An 18,127-nucleotide genomic window follows, 5' to 3' on the forward strand; every position below is an offset into this window, starting at 1 on the left:
GCAGAGCCCAGCTCGCAGCGAGCGGAGCGCCCAGCCTGGCTGGGCTGGAGGCTGCACGGTCTTTGATCCGCACTCTCCTGGGGACAGGAGCGGGCCTGGGAGGCCGGCCAGCTCGGGCAAAGGGTGAGGAAGGGCGGGGCGCGCTCGCGCCGCAGCGTGGTCCCTGGCGGGACAGCAAAGAAGTTGGGGGGGTGGAGGGAGTAAAAGGGGGGAGGGGTGCTGGTGTCCGGGCTGGCGGCTGCCCCGTGGCCGGGCTCTGGGGAGGAGGGGTGGGCGCTGGTGCCTGGGGGTGGCCCCTTAGCTGGGCTGGGGGCTACCCTGCAGCTGGGCTCTGAGGGGGGGTGGGGGCTGGTGTCTGGGCCGGTGAGGGGTGTCTGGGCCAGAGGGTGCCTGCTGGCTGGGCTCTGGGGGCAGGGGGTTTAGGGGCAGGAAGGAATCCCTCCCCCTCCCCCCCCGATCAGAGTGGCAGAAACCTTGGAGGCTGTTTGCCTTCTGCAGTGTGTGGGTGCAGGTCACTTGGCAGGATTACCTAGGTCAGCGGTTCTCAAACTGTGGGTCAGGACCCCGTTTTAATGGGGTCGCCAGGACTGGCTTAGACTTGCTGGGGCCAAAGCCCAAGCCTGAGGACTTCAACCCTGGGTAGGGAGCCTCAGGCAGGGCTTCAGCTTTGGTCCCTCCCCCCCCCCGCCTGAGGTGGTGGGGCTTTGGCTCCCTGCATGCAGGGCAGCAGGGTTTGGGTGGGCTCAGGCTTTGGTCCTCGCTCCTGGCAGTTATGTAGTAATTTTTATTGTCAGAAGGGAGTCAGGGTGCAATGAAGTTTGAAAACCCCTGACCTAGGTATACCTCACTTAATCATTTCCCTGTTTTTGGCTATTGCAGGGGCCTCAGGTAGGGATGCACCTCAAACCCTCCTATTCTGTGCCTGTGGCACATAATAGTCTAGTCTCCTGTGAGCTGTAATACTTTTGTCTAATTTCAGTTGTTGGGTTTAGTGTACGGGTGCTGGTGACATGTGATATACAGGAGGTCAGACTAGATGATCTGGTGGTCCTCTCTGGCCTTACTTTCTATGACTCAACTGAGTAAAATATTTCTCCCTACTTTTTATTGCTTGGAGAGACATCCACAGAATCTTCAGAGGTAACTGAGCTTCTCACCCCACTTGTGTGGGAGATGTGGGCTTTCTGTTCATGGATCTACAGAGCACAATCTGGCATAGTTTGTCAATGCCAAACTAATTTCTAAAATAATCTTAAATCATTTAATCTATTTTTAGGTCTGTCTGGCCAGGCCAGTACTATTGCTATCCTAATGGTAGTAATTTGGCTCAAAAAAAAAAAAAAAAAAAAAAAGCTTTGGAAGCGAAATTGTTGCATAGTTGCAATCAAGGGTGCTGGCCAACTATGGTTCCACAAGCCTTCCAAAGAGTGAAACCTGGGAAGATGCTCTCCATTCTAAGATGTACATTACCCTTGGAAGCAGTCACATAAAATTCTGGCTTTGGTGTTGGGCCTGCCCTTTTCCACCCCCCCGACCCCTCAGGCCTTTCCGAGTTGCAAACCTGACTGGACCACCAGACCCTTGATAACTCATTGAGTTTGTGTACCTACCACCAAGGGCCACAAAAAAACCTAGTCTGAGGACTCATTCTATGCAGCATAGTCCCCTTGCCACTGTTTGAAGTGCCTCTATGGCTAGGGACTGCTCTATTTATGGGTTATAAGGCTTAATTATACAATTTTATAATTTATAGTATTAAATGTTATATGTTAGAAGCTCATAGCTTTTAACTCCTTCTGTGTTTCCTTTTTAAATATCAAAAACACCCAGAGTCACAGATGGACAGCTTTTTTAATGTATTGTGATAAATCGCCATAAATAAATATATTTGTATTTAATATTTATGTTGTGGTAGTGGCTAGAGGCCCCACTCAGGATTACAATATGAGTCTCTCGATGTCACTGTTTCAGCTAAATTTGAAAACAAGTTAGCTGATGGGGGAAAACGTTTTCAACATTAGGTCAGAAATGCCACAGGTACAGAGCACCATGTAGCCTGGGCTGGGGTAACTGTAGGGAAACAGCTTTGTTATATCAACCCTAGCAGCCAATCTGTTCTCATCAGCTGCCAAGGGGAGCCCCATGGCAGACAGCCACTGTCAGCAATAGCTGTGCCAACTCCAAATGTTCAAAAATCATGAGTAAGAGTCACCAAAAATCACAAGTTTTACATGAGATTATGTAAAAGTAATAGATTTGATGTTCTTTTTATTTGCCTTCTGCTTTTTGATGCGTTAGGTGCACTGGGGTCATATTTTGAAGTTTTCGCCACCACCACAAGGGCCAGAATAGGTGCTGATTCTATGGGTGCTCCGGGGCTGGAGCACCCATGGGGAAAAAAATTGTGGGTGCTCAGCACCCACCGATGACTCTGCTGATCAGCTCCTCCCCCTCCCAGTGCCTCCTGCCTGCCATGATCAGCTGTTCAGCAGTGGGCAAGAGGCACTGCGTGGGGAGGGGGCACTCGTGAGGGAGGGGGGTGGAACAGGGTGGGAAGAGGCAGAGCAGGGGAGGGTATGGGTGGGGCTGGGAAGAGGTGGGGCGGGGTGGGGCCTTGGGGAAAGGGTGGAGTGGAGGCGGGGCCTGGGCCAGAGCAGGGGTCGAGCACCCTTGGGGAAATGACAAAGTTGATGCCTGTGGCTAGAATTTACTTTTCCATTAAGAATGAAGGCTGAACTCATCACATATTCACTTGACTCCAGAAGTTGGGGCTTTAAGGAAAACAATAATTACCATGAGATGCAGGACAAAATCATGAGAGTTGATAACTCTGCAATACAGGATTTTCTAATTGCAGAGAGACCCTTGGAGTCCATGTGTACCTATGCTGGTTGCCAGCCTTGCCCCTCTCACCGTGGAGGGGCTGCCTGCTCTGCGGTGACAGCCAGGGCACTGTGGCTTGCCCACTCCCTCGAGTGCCACCTTTAATCTGCCCTCAGTTCTCCTCTATCCCGGGAGCCCGCCAGTCCCCCCAACCAGGGTCCCCCTCTCCCACCAACATCCTGGAGCTTGTCCTGGCCCCCAACCGGACTGGTGCAACCAAGACATACGTGTGTCGCACCCAACGCGGGTGGGGGGTGGCACCCCCATATCTGGCCACCCATGGCCTGGGCGGAGCCACAACACCGTAACAGCTCTTGGGTGTAGGGTGGGAGGACCCCACCACCATGGGCTCAGCCCTTGCACAGCCTGCACCAGCTGCCCTATGTCACGGCACCCATCAGTCCTTCCCACAAGCTCTGCCCCCCACACCTCTGCCGCACTCTCATTGACTGAACAACTGTCCCTCCCTCACTTCCCCCTCTTCCTGCCCCAAGGTGCTGTGGCAGCGGTGGGCAATACCATTGGTAGGGGAAGGGCGGGGAGATACATTGCTCTGTTTCAGTCCTTGCACATTTTCCACCCTGCCGGCTGTCATCAACAATCCAGGGGCTATGGGAGGTCGCTGCCATCTGGGTTCCCCTCTCCCAACCCCTTCCTCTGGTGAGGTTTGGTATCATCCAGGCAGCCGTGCTGAATAGGAGGGGGGCACAGGTGAGTCGGAGCTTGAGGCCTGCCCCACTCTGTTTCTGGTGTGATCACATCCCAGCCACTGCCGAGCGAGAGACACAGGAGCCACCATGCAGGTAACGAACCGGGGCCTTCAGCGCCCGCATCCCGGGGGGAAGGCGAGAGACCGGGGGGGCCTCCCCATGTGCCACGTCCTGAGGTGAAGTGGGGTGGGGTGGGTCTGTCACAGCTTGTGGTGGCCACTGCCCCTTGGGCAGGGCTGTGCTGGCTTGGGCTGCGGCAGCCACTTGCTCCTCTCAGCTGGCCAGTGAGTGGTGAAATCCTGCCCTCTGCTGGGGCTGCTCTGGCTCCTCCCACCAGAACATTAAGTCTGGAACCTGCTGACTATGGCGTGAGCTGCTGATTCAGCCCCATGTGTGGGTGGGGCATTCGCGATGTGAAGATCTGCTGCTATCTCGGCGTCATGAGCTACCTGCCACGTCCCAGGCCCGACGGAGGGTTCTAATGCTGTTGCTGCCTGTTGCATACAAATGCAGATGCAATGTTCCTGTGTGCGTGGCGCTGGCCGATAAAGGGGCATTTGAGCCTTCTAGTGAAGGAGGGTTCGCTCTGCTCAGTGGTTCCTGATACCACCCTAGGTACAAACCACTGTAGCTCTAGCTACCTTAGGAAATGATGTGTACCGGGGTGTGGTTGTAACAATTTGGCTGTGCCTTGTCTCAGTGTAATTTACGGTGATATTAGTGGGACCTACCAATGCAGAGTCCTTTGCAGGAGTGGGACCTGAAATGGTAGCAAATACACATGTTCATTTTACCAGTGTCGACAGGGCCTCTATATGTACTGCAAATTGAAACTCCCATAGCTACACCCTTGCTCAGCGTTGCCTATCATGCATAAGTACAAAGTAGTGTATGGGAGAAGGGTTATGGTTTATTGGCTAAGCATAGGTACTAGAAGTCAGCATTTCCAGGTTCTGTTTCTAGTTCTTGGACAAATCACTTACCTCTTCTGTGAGACAAGGTGACTCAGGTAATATCTTTTTTTAATTGGACCAACTTCTGTGGGAGAGCGAGCACCACCCAGAGCTCTTCTTCAGGTCTGGGAAAGGTACGTGGATCGTCATACGTAAATGCAAGGTGGAAGATGCTAAATCAGGTGGGCAAATTATAGCCCATGAGCCGTTTTAAGCCAGTCCGTGAGCTGCACCAGTGGCTTGGCCCTGCTCTGGCCAGGGCGCTGGGTTGTGGCCGCACCACGTGGCTCCCAGAAGCTGTGGCATGGTCCTGCTCTGGCTCCTACGCTCTCCAATGGGAGCTGCAGGGGCGGTGCCTGCGGATGGGGCAGTGAGTAGAGCCACCTGGCTGCACCTCCGCGTAGGAGCCGGAGAAGGGACATGCCACTACTTCCGGGAGCCACTTGAGGTAAGTGCCGCTCGGAGCCTGCACCCCCTGAGCCTCCCCCCGTGCCCCAACCCTCTGTCCCAGTCCTGATCCCTCTCCCGATCTCCAAACTCCTCTATCCTAGCCTGGAGCACCCTCCTGCATCCCAAACCTCTCATCCCCAGCCCCACCCCAGAGTCCACGCCCCCAGCTGGAACCTGCACCCATTCTGCACTCCTGCCCCAGCCCTGATCCTCCCGCCCTCTGAACCCCTTTGTCCCAGCCCAGAGCACCCTCCTCCACCCCAAATTCCTCATCCCCACCCCAGAGCCTGCACCCCCTCCCTCACCCCAACCCCAATTTTGTGAGCATTCATGGCCCTCCATATAATTTCTATTTCCTGACGTGGCCCTCGGGCCAAAACGTTTGCCCACCCCTGTGCTAAATGCATCTTGTCTCTCTAATATCCTGGGACTGACACAGCAACAACACTGCATATTAACTTTTCTGTGTGTGTTTCCTCATACACCTCTACCCCAATATAACGCGACCCGATATAATATGAATTCGGATATAACACAGTAAAGCAGTGCTCTGGCGAATCAAAGCAAGTTCGATATAATGCAGTTTCACCTATCATGCGGTAAGACTTTTTTGGCTCCCAAGGACAGCGTTATTTGTTATCCATGTTGCAGTGATATGGATGATTTCAAGGATGCCATCACCTTGATTTTAAACCTTAAATTAAAAGTAGCTTTTAATAGTACACCTGCCTCATTTTCTTGTCTGTATAAAACAAACATGCACATGCTCACAAAACCAAACCCCAAACGTTTTCTTCCCCTGTTGCTGTGTGACAAGACCCACACAAACGAAAGGGAAGACTGAGTGACTATATAGGGAAGACAATGACTCACTGTACACAAGTAATGGTAAATACACAAACTGAAAAGGAAATGTTTTTGTTCTTCTAGTTACAATAAATCTGAGTTTCTCTGATAGCAAAACTAGGTAAGATTTTCAGTGAGAAGTGTGTGTCATTTAGTTGATATCCCTTTAATTCAGTAATGACTGGAAAGTGTGTTGAGATCTGAATTACTGTTACAAATGTTTGTGGTAGAAAAAATAAACTGCAGTGTTCATGCATATGCTCATTTTCTGTGTGGAAAAGCTATTTACATTTTATCCTAAATTGTTTTAAAAAATAACTTACTGAGGGTTGACGTCCGTATACTGTCAGCACAGAGTATGCTCTTGGCACTTCACAAATAATGAAAGCTCTATATGTAGCAGCATCCTAGCAGTACTTACAGAAAGCAAATGTTTGGACAGCAGTGCAGAGCATTCTGTATTCTGAAATACCATGAAATGTATTGCAACTCTCATTGTTTGCAATTATTAAAGTAAAAGCCTTTGTTTAAAGTTTGTATATAGCTTGTTTATCAGCTGAGGCGTGCTGTGGTAACTGTTGCTTTTCCCTTCTTGCAGATACCTCATCAGTAGCTTGCAAATCTGCAGGCAATGATGTAGGCTGAATTTTTATTTAAAAAAAAATTGCTGAACACTTCTTAACTAGACAGAACTTTTTAGTATCATTCAATGCCTAACGTTGCAGAAGGTAAAAGGGAGAATGGTTCTGGACATAAAGAAAACAGACCTGAAAAAAAATCTCCAGAAGCTACTCTTCATGATGATGTAAAGCCATACTGCACCTCAGATGCATCTGCTGCATCACTGGGTCCTACTGGAGATGGGCATTATCCGTGGGGATGTCCTGTGACTCACACCCGAGAAAAAATTTATACCATCTGCTCAGACTATGCTTTTTTAAATCAGGTAACGTCTGTTCATAAAAGTCCAAGTGCTACAGTTAGTGCCTGCCTACCAGATAGTGCTGCCTTAAATGTTGGAAATAATACACCTAACTTCATTGACATTCAAAGTGGAGCTTCAGAGATAATCTACCATGAAGACACTAACTTGGAAAATTTATCTAGTAGTCTTGGAAAGCTTCCACTGGCATGGGAAATTGACAAATCAGAGTTCAATGGAGTGACCCCAAATCTGAAAAACAGAGCAGGTAAGACAGTACAGCACTGCACCATTCGGAAAAATGCTGCATGAGTGATGTGGAGGGCCAATGCAAGACCCTCCTCCACTTACATTGTGCATTGGAACTATGTAGATGAACACACACACCATCTGTGTGCTGCAGAAATGGTTTTTGTGCTGGCCCCGCAGATGCTGGTCTTGGGGGCTTGGATAGGAGTGGGTCAGGCCAGAGGAGAAGTGGCTGCAGTGTTCCCAACTTGGTGGCTCTTGGTTCCTTACTCTACCTTTGCTTTCCTGTAGAACCCAGTAATTTGTTTGATATAGCATACATTTTCAAGCTGCGTAGAAATAATACAAGGTGTTGTAAATCAGTGGTTCTCAAAGCCGGTCCGCCGCTTGTTCAGGGAAAGCCCCTGGTGGGCCGGGCCGGTTTGTTTACTTGTCGTGTCTGCAGATTCGGCCGATCGCAGCTCCTACTGGCCGTGGTTCACCGCTCCAGGCCAGTGGGGGCTGCGGGAAGGGCAGCCAACACATCCCTTGGCCCGCGCCGCTTCCCACTGCCCCATTGGCCTGGAGCAGCGAACCGCGGCCAGTGGGAGCTACGATCGGCCACACCTGCAGACGTGACAGGTAAACAAACTGGCCCGGCCCGCCAGGGGCTTTCTCGGACTGGCTTTGAGAACCACTGTTGTAAATCTTATGTGCTCATATAATCCAACCTCTTTTCCACCTAACGGTGGGGCAAATGAATACTTTATTATTGGGTTCTCTTGGTATTACATTTTTGTCACTGTCTGAAAAATAAAACTATTTAGAGCTGACTGAAGTCTGTTTTTAAAAGGGAAGAAATTTCTGGCCTTGTGACTTTCAGCTTTGATCCAGCTACCTTGAAAAACTGCCCAAAGGCTCCTGTGAGAATACTGACAAAAGCAAATGTTATCTTTATAAAATTAAATTTATTATGCATGGAAGAAGTCAAAATTTCCCAAACACTGTTCAAGTATTTTGAATTGTGTATGTATATGATGTTAAAGAAATTGTGTTTTCCACTGTTTTGTGTTCCTCTTGTTTCTGCTTGGCGAAAGATTTTAATGGTTTACTGACCATGCATATGTACACAACTGATTTTTATATCTAGTCTATAATCACTGTGCATGCCTAGAGCCATTGCTTTAGATTTTTCTTATGAGTTGGCTGACCAGTCAAGTTCTAATTTAGCTTACTATTTCACTGAGGTTCAGAAATATGTAGTCGCAAAACAAGATTGAAATTATTCCCTCTCAGCTGTTTTTATTCTTCTTCCCGTACAGTGACTTGCAATAAGGGAAAGTTCCTGGGGATATATTTCCCCTCTGCATGTCCCTGGGCGCTTCAGTCAGAAAGTGTGGTTGTTAGTGCTGGATACAGAAGACGCTGTTTATGCAGATTAGCAGTAAAAAGATTAGATGTAGGACTTAGCTATGTAATGTGAGGCTACTGTCAGTGGTCTGCTCTCCCTCTAGTGCATCAAGATGGCTCTGGAGAGGTCATGGAAGGCCACCAATTCCTAGGATGGCTGGGGTGAGGGAGGCTCACAATGTTTGTGGAGGCCATCAGTAGGTGATTATAGAGAATAGAAATATTCTTCAGTAAAATGAGCTGTTGTGTAAAAGGTATATACCTGTTTACTGGTTCTTCCCAAAGCTGTTGGCAGTCCCAGTTCAAAAGCTAACTTTTCCTTTCAATGGAAATAATCACAGTACATCTCTATCCATGCAGCATATTGTCTTTTAGTTAGAAGTACATTGAATGCCTTCTGGTAAGGGCATTATAGTGGAAATATTTAGCTTGTCTATTAAGCATTCATTAACTGCTTCTAAAATTTATCTTGCAGGCAATATGAAGAAACAAGTAACAAAGAAAAAATCTTTGGACAAAAAAAGCAAACAATACAGGGAGTGTTCTCAACATTCCACCGCTGAAGAAATAAAGCAGCGGAAAGTGCTCGACCTCAGGAGATGGTAGTATTTAAAAGTCATAATTAAGATTACCATAGTACGCAGAGCTTGTTTGTAAATGTTGTTGTGGCTGTCTTATTTTAAATGTTAATGTGTAATAGTTTTTCTTTAATCATTGGATAGAAGGGTATATGGGATCTGTTAAACAGTTAGTGAACTACACCTGATACTTACTACAAGGGGTCTGGGTCTTGTGGTGAACATAACATAAGAAAATAAGCACGGCCATACTGGGTCAGACCAAAGGTCCATCTAGCCCAGTATCCTGTCTTCTGACAGTGGCCAATGCCAGGTGCTCCAGAGGGAATGAACAGAGCAGGTAATCATCAAGTGATCCATTCTCTGTCGCTCATTCCCCGCTTCTGGCAAACAGAGGCTAGGGACATCATTCCTGCCCATCCTTATTGTTGTTAAGATACTGTGTGCCATCGTTTACATTTCCTACATATTAGGAAATTTCTACTTTCAATAAAGAACAAAAAAGTTGTGGGTGAATTTGGTACTAATAAAAAGTGAGACCCCCATTAGCATGAGCAGGCAATGTGTAAATTTACTCACATACAAGTGTAGCTTATTCTGACTTTCTGCCCTTCTTTTGTGGTCAGGGCTACTTGAGCAAAACCTCTGTCATATAGAACTGTGAATGTACTACAGAATGTTCACTAAGAACTGGGCTGAAACCACTAAACTAATTTTAACCCTTCAGAAGGTTTCTATGGCATGGGAAATAAAGGTGAGGATAGGGACTCTGTGACCTAAAGTCACCTCCATTGGTAAAGTTCCAAAGAGTTGCAACATAGTAAGGGATTGCAGTATTTGAAAGCTATTGATTTGAAAGGCTGGCTGGCTAAGGTATTGTTATTGGGATACATGTAATCTTTTCCACAAGATCAAATGTAGATTTGACCTATTTCAGTTCTGCCTCAAAATTATTTCTGTGGTTAGTAGGCCCTTGTGAATTAAGTTGGTGGTCTCAGTGCAGATCTTGATGGAGTGGGATCCACATCACCACCTAGTGTTAGAAATGTTCAGAAAATGAATGTGTTGTGAGATTTGTGCTTGTGAAATATGCCAGATTTCCATTTTATTTACTTTTCCTGGGTGAAATCCCATGAAAGATAAATTGGCATACTTACTCCAGAATTTTTAAATTAGTATATGGAGGTTGAGTCTTACCAATGACTTATTTTAAAGGCAAGGTGAGACAAAACACTTTGTTTTTTTAAAACACTGTTTGACTTTTGGGTATATTGTCATAAATGAAAGTGCAGCAAGCTGCATATATCTAAATAAAGAAAATTTTCTTTCTCCTCAGGTACTGTATTAGCCGACCCCAATACAAGACTTCCTGTGGAATTTCCTCTCTAGTATCTTGCTGGAATTACTTATATAGCACACTGGGAACTGGAAAGTACGTCATTTCTGTTCCATTTCAATGTCAAGGAACCTAAAATGGCTACCTAAATACTCTATTAATTATAGTTAATTATGATTATCAATTTCATTTTCAGCCTTCCACCTATTACTCAAGAAGAAGCCTTGCATATTTTGGGCTTTCAACCCCCATTTGAGGAAATTAGGTTTGGTCCCTTTACAGGAAATACAACTTTAATGAGGTACAATTTGTTTTCTTGAAGCAACGGAAATGCTAATGTATAGAATAATTTTCTAATGCTAAAAATTAGATTGTCGCTCTTAAAACAGCAATAATATACTCTGACTAACTCACTGTGTTTTATTTGAGCTTTCGGAAAACATCATGAACAATGAAGCAAACGTTAAGGGTTCTGATAAGAGAGCCCAAAGTTTGTTTTTAATAGCTTTTTTCCTGAGCTGTTTTTGCTGTCCTAGTATTTTTGTATGCTTCTAAACTGATGGCTCTAGTCACTAAAGACTGAAGTTATGTTTTCATTGCATTACCGCTGCCTCTGCTGGGAGCCTGCACTGGAAGGGTGACACAGGGTACCCAAATGCTAACTATGGGGGGAAGCTCTTCTCCCCCCCACCCCCTTTTTTTTAAATCCATACTTCACCTTTCTTTTTAGAAGTCTCCATGTCAGTTCTCCTTATCCATTCAGTCCTTTGCCTCTTTTAAGAGATCACCAAATATGTCAGATGCCATGATAGTTTTATGTGCAGACCTATTTAGGGTTTGGTGTGAGACCTCTAATTAGCTGTACTTGAGAATAAGAACTTTGTTCGTTATAGATCTGTGTGGGATTTGAACTAGTAAGATAAAGGTGAAAAAGCTGTATATCCATTACCAGAGTTCTGGCCCTTCCAGCTCCTTGGGATGAATTATTTATTACTTGTACTACTATAGCATCTAGCATCTATACTGTACTATAGCATCTGAGTCCAGGCCACCGTTGTGCAAAGTACTGTATAAATGCATTAGAAGAATGTCCTTACCCCAGTGAGTTTATATTCTAAATCACTAAAGGAGGAGAAGATTGCAAAAAAAAGTATAAATATTAAGAATTATTTTGCTTCAGTGTTTGTTAAAATACCAAAATCTTTAAAACAAGTCTTATTGTTTTCAGATGGTTTAGACAAATTAATGATCATTTCCATGTAAAAGGATGTTCATATGTTCTGTATAAACCTCATGGGAAGAACAAGACAGCTGGAGAAACTGGTAAGTAGGTAATCTTAGACAGTAATTTAGTATGTAAATTGGAAAACTGTAATTGTAAAATGTTTAGGATCAAGAGAACAATTTGTGTAACTAAATAATCCCAACTTATGCAGTTACAGCCAGAACAACAAATGGCTCTGAGCTGCATAGCTTTTCTAACCTTCCTTTTTTTCCCTTCTCCTCTCTCTGTACTCAATTTTTCCTTCTTTTAACTAAAATAATATACCTTATATGTGATTATTGTGAAATAGCTGCACTCCTAAGATGCTAGAGGCCTTTGGCTTCCCAATCTGTATCTGGCTACTCTCTCAAGATGTGCATTTATCTTAACAGCATATCTCACCAACTGGTATGTTTTAACACTTGGGAATTCTTTATACAAAATAGATTCAGAAAACTTACAATGTAAAAATACTAACTGACCAGTGCACTTTTTAAAAATGCCACACATCTTATACAATGTTTCTTAGTCTTGTCATGCATCAAATGAGACAATTTTCCTTGAAATAATCATAATTGGTTAATCAACACATTTGATTGGGAATACTTGCAGCATGTGTGAACTAGGTAAGTGATAACTTTACTACATGCGTCTATAATGGTCTTCTAACCCATAAATGCCAAGACATATATCAAACTTCAGATGTTGAGCTGAAAGCAGGATGTCATAGAATCATAGAATATCAGGGTTGGAAGGGACCTCAGGAGGTCATCTAGTCCAACCCCCGTCTGTTTGGGCAGAATGCCCACCAACATTAATTAGTTCTACAGTTGGTGCTATCCTACCAGTAATAATACAGTAGCTGAACAATGCTGTTCAGATTTTATCTTCCTTTCTGAATGTATAAGCCTCTAACTGAAAATTAGTCTGCATATAAAAATATAGCTGAACCTTTAAAAAACGTTTTTGGTAGTAAACTGTCAAAGTGAAGGAGTAGCTAAGATATAGGATGCACTGTGCTGCAAAGGGACCTGGGAGATTGCTAGCAATCCCTACTGCAGTTATGAGGGACAATTTGCTAAATTCTATACCCATGGAGAGGAAATAACATTTTGTGTGTCCGCTCTTTAAGCGGAGAAACTAGTTTTTCTTGTTTCAGTGCTCTCCTAGTCTCTCTCCTGTATGGAAGTACTATAGTTGGGTTAAGGAATATGTTGAGGTCAAGATTCAGATGTGTTTTCCAAGAAGATCATTATTCAAGAAGTGGTTCCCGATATGAAAATGTTGGCGAACCAATTATCTAAGAATTACAGGTCTCTCTAATATATTCTTGCTGTTTACTACAAATGCTGTATTAACTGGCGTCAGTGGAATTAAGGACAGTGGGATTCCTCTGAATGGTTGTGAATATTCTTGCTTTTGTCAGCTTTACAATATTTTTATGTAGTTCAAAACAAAACAAAAATAATCCCTAAGTCTTTAATTAGGACTCTCTTGCAAGGTGGAAACCCCCCCTCCCCAAAGACTTTCACTCCGATCTAAATGATGCAAGTATTTAAATTATGTGCCGTTTCTAGAGAAATAGTTCTTTGTAACTGATTCAGGATAATATGTTTTTAGAGAATGGGACCTGAAAGAAACAAATTGAAAATCAAATATATTTGTTTGTTGCAAACCTTTCCCATAATGCATCATGCTGCTGCATGTGCAGTGTGACAATAAATATAACACCAGAAAATGTAAGAAAAATAACTGATCTCTTCTGCTTGATACTGAATGCAAGATTAAAAGCACTTTGGAGAATGATCAGACCTTTCTTTGTAGCTGCAGGGGCCTTGGTAAAGTTAACACAAGGACTGAAAGATGAGTCGATGGCCTATATCTATCATTGCCAAAATCATTATTTTTGTCCAATTGGATTTGAAGCTACCCCTGTAAAAGCTAGTAAAGCATACAGGTAAGAATCTTGTAGTTATGCTTGCTCCTCTGTGAATCTTCCACCAAAATGGTGACTGCAAATTATCACTGCATTTACACATGAATTGAGTGCTGTACGAACAGAATGCTAGCCCCCTAAGTGGAAATGAAATATCTCATTATTTTACAGAGTTCCCAGGTCTGCTGTTGATCATCTCAGCAGCAAATCTTGGCCACTTGTTTTTGCCTTGTAGCTGTGAGGTGGGTTTTAATAATTAAATCTCTAAGTTGTGAAAGGAAGATAGGGTGCTGGACTTGAACTCAGGAGACTATCGTTAGGTTCCTAGCTTAACCACAGACTTCCTGTGTGGTGGTTTGTTTTATTTTAAGATAAATAACTTAATCTACCCTGTGCCTCAGTTCTCCATCTATAAAATGGGAGTAGTACTTTAATAGAATTCATTGAAGCCACCGATTGTTTCACATAGGCTGCTGAACAGCCATGGGATAGTAACACTAGGGGTATGTCTTAAGAGCAGGACAAAGTAAGATCTTTGGAGGCACTCTCAGAGAACAAGGATGGTGAGGAAAAAAGTTTCTTCTAATTTAAACATGCTTTCTGGAGCCTTCAGTCTTCATCGTTGCATATATATCACATCTTGGCCATATATTGTGGTCACCATTCTTCCAGTGAGAGATTTGAACAGAATTCCCTGATGAGTCAGTCAACATCAGTTTTTATTAGTGGGGAGGGGGCAGTGTGTGTCACAATGCAAGATGTTCCTTATCTCCAGGAAACGAACAGTCACTTTCAACCTCAGTTTCCTGTGTGAAGCAGGAGTTTGGACCAGAAATCAAAGTCCTGTTTCTTGGGTAATCTATTTTGCTAATTTATAATAGGTAATACATTATTTAATAGTTCAGTAGCCAGTTGGAATTTGTCTCAACTATACCAACAGTTGTAAAATATTTCAATAAAAAATTCTAAAAACCAATAGCAAGTTAATATGCTGCTGTCTTTCATTGCAGAATGCATGCTGAGTCTTACTAGAATTGTATTTTTGTTCAGCAGAGGTCACCTCTTGCAACAAGAAGTGGAATATTGGATCTTAATTGGAGAACCAAGTAGAAAACACCCTACCATTCACTGTAAAAAGTAAGTTTATATACTTCTCGCTCTCTCCTTTTTAAAAAAAATTTCTAGAATATAGGTACTTAAAACATTCAGTTTCTTCTAAGAACTCCCTCTCCAGTCAGGCATGGGCAGTACATTAACCATTTGTAGCTTTCATGATTCATGGAGTATTCAGTATTTTCAGAAAAGTCAGGGTTTTAGTGAGAGTTTTGATTTTTCATATTATACTTGACCTGGGTTACTAATTCTGTGATTAAATCTACAACATGTCCACAATGTTTTTTTGTGAGCACAGAGTATAATGTACAGAAGACAAGGTTCCAGTCCCAGATGTTTGCCACTTAAATAGAGAAACACAAATCAGAAAATATTGAAAATACTGAAGACTCAGAAAAGGTGCAACTCAGAGCTCTTTTTTAAGAGATTTTATTTTTGTCTGAGTTGGAACTGATTCACTGCAACAACTTCCTCGATCTGACTTGGTGCTGGATCTATAAAACTTGGGTACCAGTTTCTGGAGGAAGGAAACAGCATTTCTCCTAAACATCAGAATTTCTGAAAAAATCCACACCCCCCCAAAAAAACAAAAAAAACCAAACCAAAACATGGGGACTGTGAGCAAAAAGGTTTCTCTGACTTTTTCTCCTGCCTCTTTGTGGGATGGTATGTTGACCCATGGGAACAGAGCTGGTTGGAAAAATCTGACAGTAAAGAAGTAAAAATTTGTGCATCGCTGCCCTCCCCCTTGGTGTTCTGTCCAGCTATTCTGAGACCATAAATTCTAGTGGTAAATGGTTTTTGTGATCACTTCTACATGTTAGTCCATTTTATTTTGTAGGTGGATAGATATTGTTACAGACCTGAACACTCAAAATCCAGAATACTTGGATATTCGGCACCTGGAGAGGGGTCTGCAGTATAGAAAAACAAAGAAGGTAATATTGACTTATTAAGATTGGGGAAAGAACTTTTGCATGAGACTTTTTTTCCAATGAGCTTATTCATACTTTGCTGTACTAAAGAAGCTGTAATTTAACTTTTGGTGAAGTCTCCTACTATAGTGTTAGAAGTCCAGAGTTCAAATCTTATGGCTGCCATGTCTGGCGGAATGAAAATTATTGGGGAAGTTTTATGGCTTGTGTTATGCAGGAGGTCAGCCTACATGATCACGGTGATCCCCTCTGACCTTGGAATCTCTGAATCTATTAATTATAACTTCTGCTGAGAGGGAATGCTACGGAAATTCAGAAAACCAAACACAGATGCTAAAAAAGACACTGCCGAGCACAAGAGTTTAGGTCTGCTTTGCAGGATGTAGGATATGCCAGTCCAGGTTATTGGCCCTTCATCTTTGATATCCTATCACATTTTACTGTGTAATTTTTTGGGGGCATACAATTACCCAGTCCCTGTGTGACGAGATCCCTGGGGTGCAGCCTGGTACTGTGGGACTGCTGTGCCTCCTTAACTCTCTCCAGCCGGGGCTATCTCTCACAATGCTTTGCTAGTGACAAGCAGCAAGCCCCTCCAAGCGCTGTGATCACTCGGCATGCCAGCATGTGGAACCCCACACACTCAGCTAGATTGCATGAATGCTTCCAGAGCCACTCATAAATCTCACAGAGAAAGGCACCAGTGCCAACCCCCAGCTCCCAGCACTGTACCTCAGGAATATACTGTCTTGCAATACTCAAGACAAACAATGCATATTTATTAATTGGTTCACCACGTCGATATACACCAGCCTTTGCAAAACCTGAGCAGATTTGCCACACACTTCATACATACTCACTGGTAAAGATAAACATTAAACAAATTTATTGACTACAAAAGATAGATTAAGTAACTATAAGTGATAGGTAAAAAGTCAGAGGTAGTTACCAAAATAAAATAAAATATAAGCATGCAGTCTAAACTCTCAACCCTATTAGATGGGGCAACATCTAGATTAAGCAGTTTTTCTCACCCCACTGGATAGTGCAGTTCATAATTCACAGATTTCACCCTTGAAATCTGGGCCAGTCCCCTCAGTTGGAGTCTTCAGAGTGTCCTTGTTGCTTGCAGTGTAGGTGGGTGAAGGAGAAAAGCCCAGCATGTGGCCACTGTGTTCTGTTTTATAACCTCAGTCCTATGTGCTTGGGGAGCACAAGTCCAGGCATGTCTGGGGGCATTGCTGAGTCTCCAGGCAAGATTGAGCAACTCCCCTGGTGTGGCCTCATGCAGGTGAACCATTGAATTGCTGCACAATGGTTGTTGATGAGTTGTTTAACACCCCACCCGGGTGTTGGCTACTTTCCTTGCTGTTGCCTCTGGGGAACTAATATTTGGCTGATTCCCCAATTTACAGCATGTTTTAGTGACAACCATTCAACACAATTTTCGTAACTTCATATGCATTAATGATATACATATATGGATAGAGAAATGACTTTCAGCAGATCATAACCTTTCCCCTTACAAGGCATGCTTTAGATGTAAGATCATGATTATATAAAAATAAGGAATAGGGGGGTTCCAGGGCGCTCCTCCAAGGTATAGAATGTCACACCCTGTTAGTGCAGCTGGATTTTGTCTTAGCGAAATAGTGAATTTTTAAATTGATTTTTAAATTTACCTGACATTAACTTGATTGTGTGACCTCCTTGTTCACTTAGTATAGCACGGTGTAATCAGGAGATGAAGTACAGTGGATGGGGAAGTAGTATCTGACAAAAAACAGTGCATGTGTCTCGATTTGTTCCATGGCTTTTATTTGTGTAATTTTTCTTTCTTATGGAGGATTAGGCCTCTGAGAAGAATTGAATTTTAAGACTGGACTTGAAGGCAGAGAGGGTTGAAGCATGGTGGAATGGGTTGAGGAGGTAGTTCTTTTTTGAGTGCCTTCCCTGTGAGCACTCCACTTCAGGTGTTGTTGCGTCCCGGCACCATTGATCGGATATTTTCAGTAGCAGTACTCAGTCGGGATGCACCTTGGAGTCTCGTTTTGTGTGCATATGGTATGACCCCCTCAGTTCCTTCTCAACCATCCTCTGCTGAAGATGAGCTCGGGACAGTGCGACAGCTTCTTCCCCTGCAGATAGTAAAGAAACCTTAGATAAGTTTATTATAGTTCCTAGTTAGCTTAATTAGCAGTTAGTTGTTTTTTCAAAACAAGTTTTTTCTCCCATTCCCTGCTCCTTTTGGAGCACGCCTCGAAACATGCCGAGCTCACCTGGCTTTAAAAGATGTGGCTCCTGGTGAGAAGCAATGCCGCGATCTGATGAACACTCTCTCTGTGTGAGATGTCTGGGTGAATCACCTATACCCCAAAAGTGAGTTCACTGTAACAACCTGAAGGCGAGAGCCTGGCACGACCAGGTCCTCTGCCTCAAAATGATTCTCATGGAGAAGTCACTCCAGCCAGGTACAGAAAATGACCAACCAAAACTTCCCCCTAAGTCCTTGCTGACAAGGTCGGAACCGACAAAGAGCACGGCTCTGTCCTCTCATGAAAAG

General features: G+C 44.0%; 1 protein-coding gene and 1 long non-coding RNA gene across 6 annotated transcripts in view; one reads left to right on the plus strand and one right to left on the minus strand.

Moving 5' to 3' along the window:
- The window catches only part of BIVM (basic, immunoglobulin-like variable motif containing), a 25,088-nt gene continuing 6,961 nt past the window's right edge, over window positions 1-18,127 (plus strand). The window contains exons 1-9 of one of the 4 annotated variants that reach the window (XM_074963324.1): window positions 1-123; window positions 6,441-7,032; window positions 8,878-9,004; window positions 10,317-10,412; window positions 10,513-10,617; window positions 11,545-11,639; window positions 13,405-13,537; window positions 14,567-14,653; window positions 15,471-15,567. In XM_074963324.1, coding sequence (XP_074819425.1) covers window positions 6,552-7,032; window positions 8,878-9,004; window positions 10,317-10,412; window positions 10,513-10,617; window positions 11,545-11,639; window positions 13,405-13,537; window positions 14,567-14,653; window positions 15,471-15,567 — 1,221 coding nt within the window. In that variant the 5' untranslated portion in view covers window positions 1-123; window positions 6,441-6,551. Of the gene's footprint in view, window positions 124-6,440; window positions 7,033-8,877; window positions 9,005-10,316; window positions 10,413-10,512; window positions 10,618-11,544; window positions 11,640-13,404; window positions 13,538-14,566; window positions 14,654-15,470; window positions 15,568-18,127 lie in introns of those variants that run through there. The other 3 variants (XM_074963332.1, XM_074963351.1, XM_074963341.1) reach the window with 3 other exon arrangements.
- LOC141993751 (uncharacterized) overlaps window positions 16,540-18,127 on the minus strand; it is a 13,424-nt gene continuing 11,836 nt past the window's right edge. For both annotated transcript variants that reach the window (XR_012640937.1, XR_012640936.1), the window contains one exon: window positions 16,540-17,702. This is a non-coding gene — a long non-coding RNA (uncharacterized LOC141993751). The remainder of the gene's footprint in view (window positions 17,703-18,127) is intronic.

Source organism: Natator depressus, chromosome 1 (genome assembly GCF_965152275.1).
Source record: "Natator depressus isolate rNatDep1 chromosome 1, rNatDep2.hap1, whole genome shotgun sequence".
In the NCBI taxonomy this organism is placed as follows: domain Eukaryota; kingdom Metazoa; phylum Chordata; order Testudines; family Cheloniidae; genus Natator; species Natator depressus.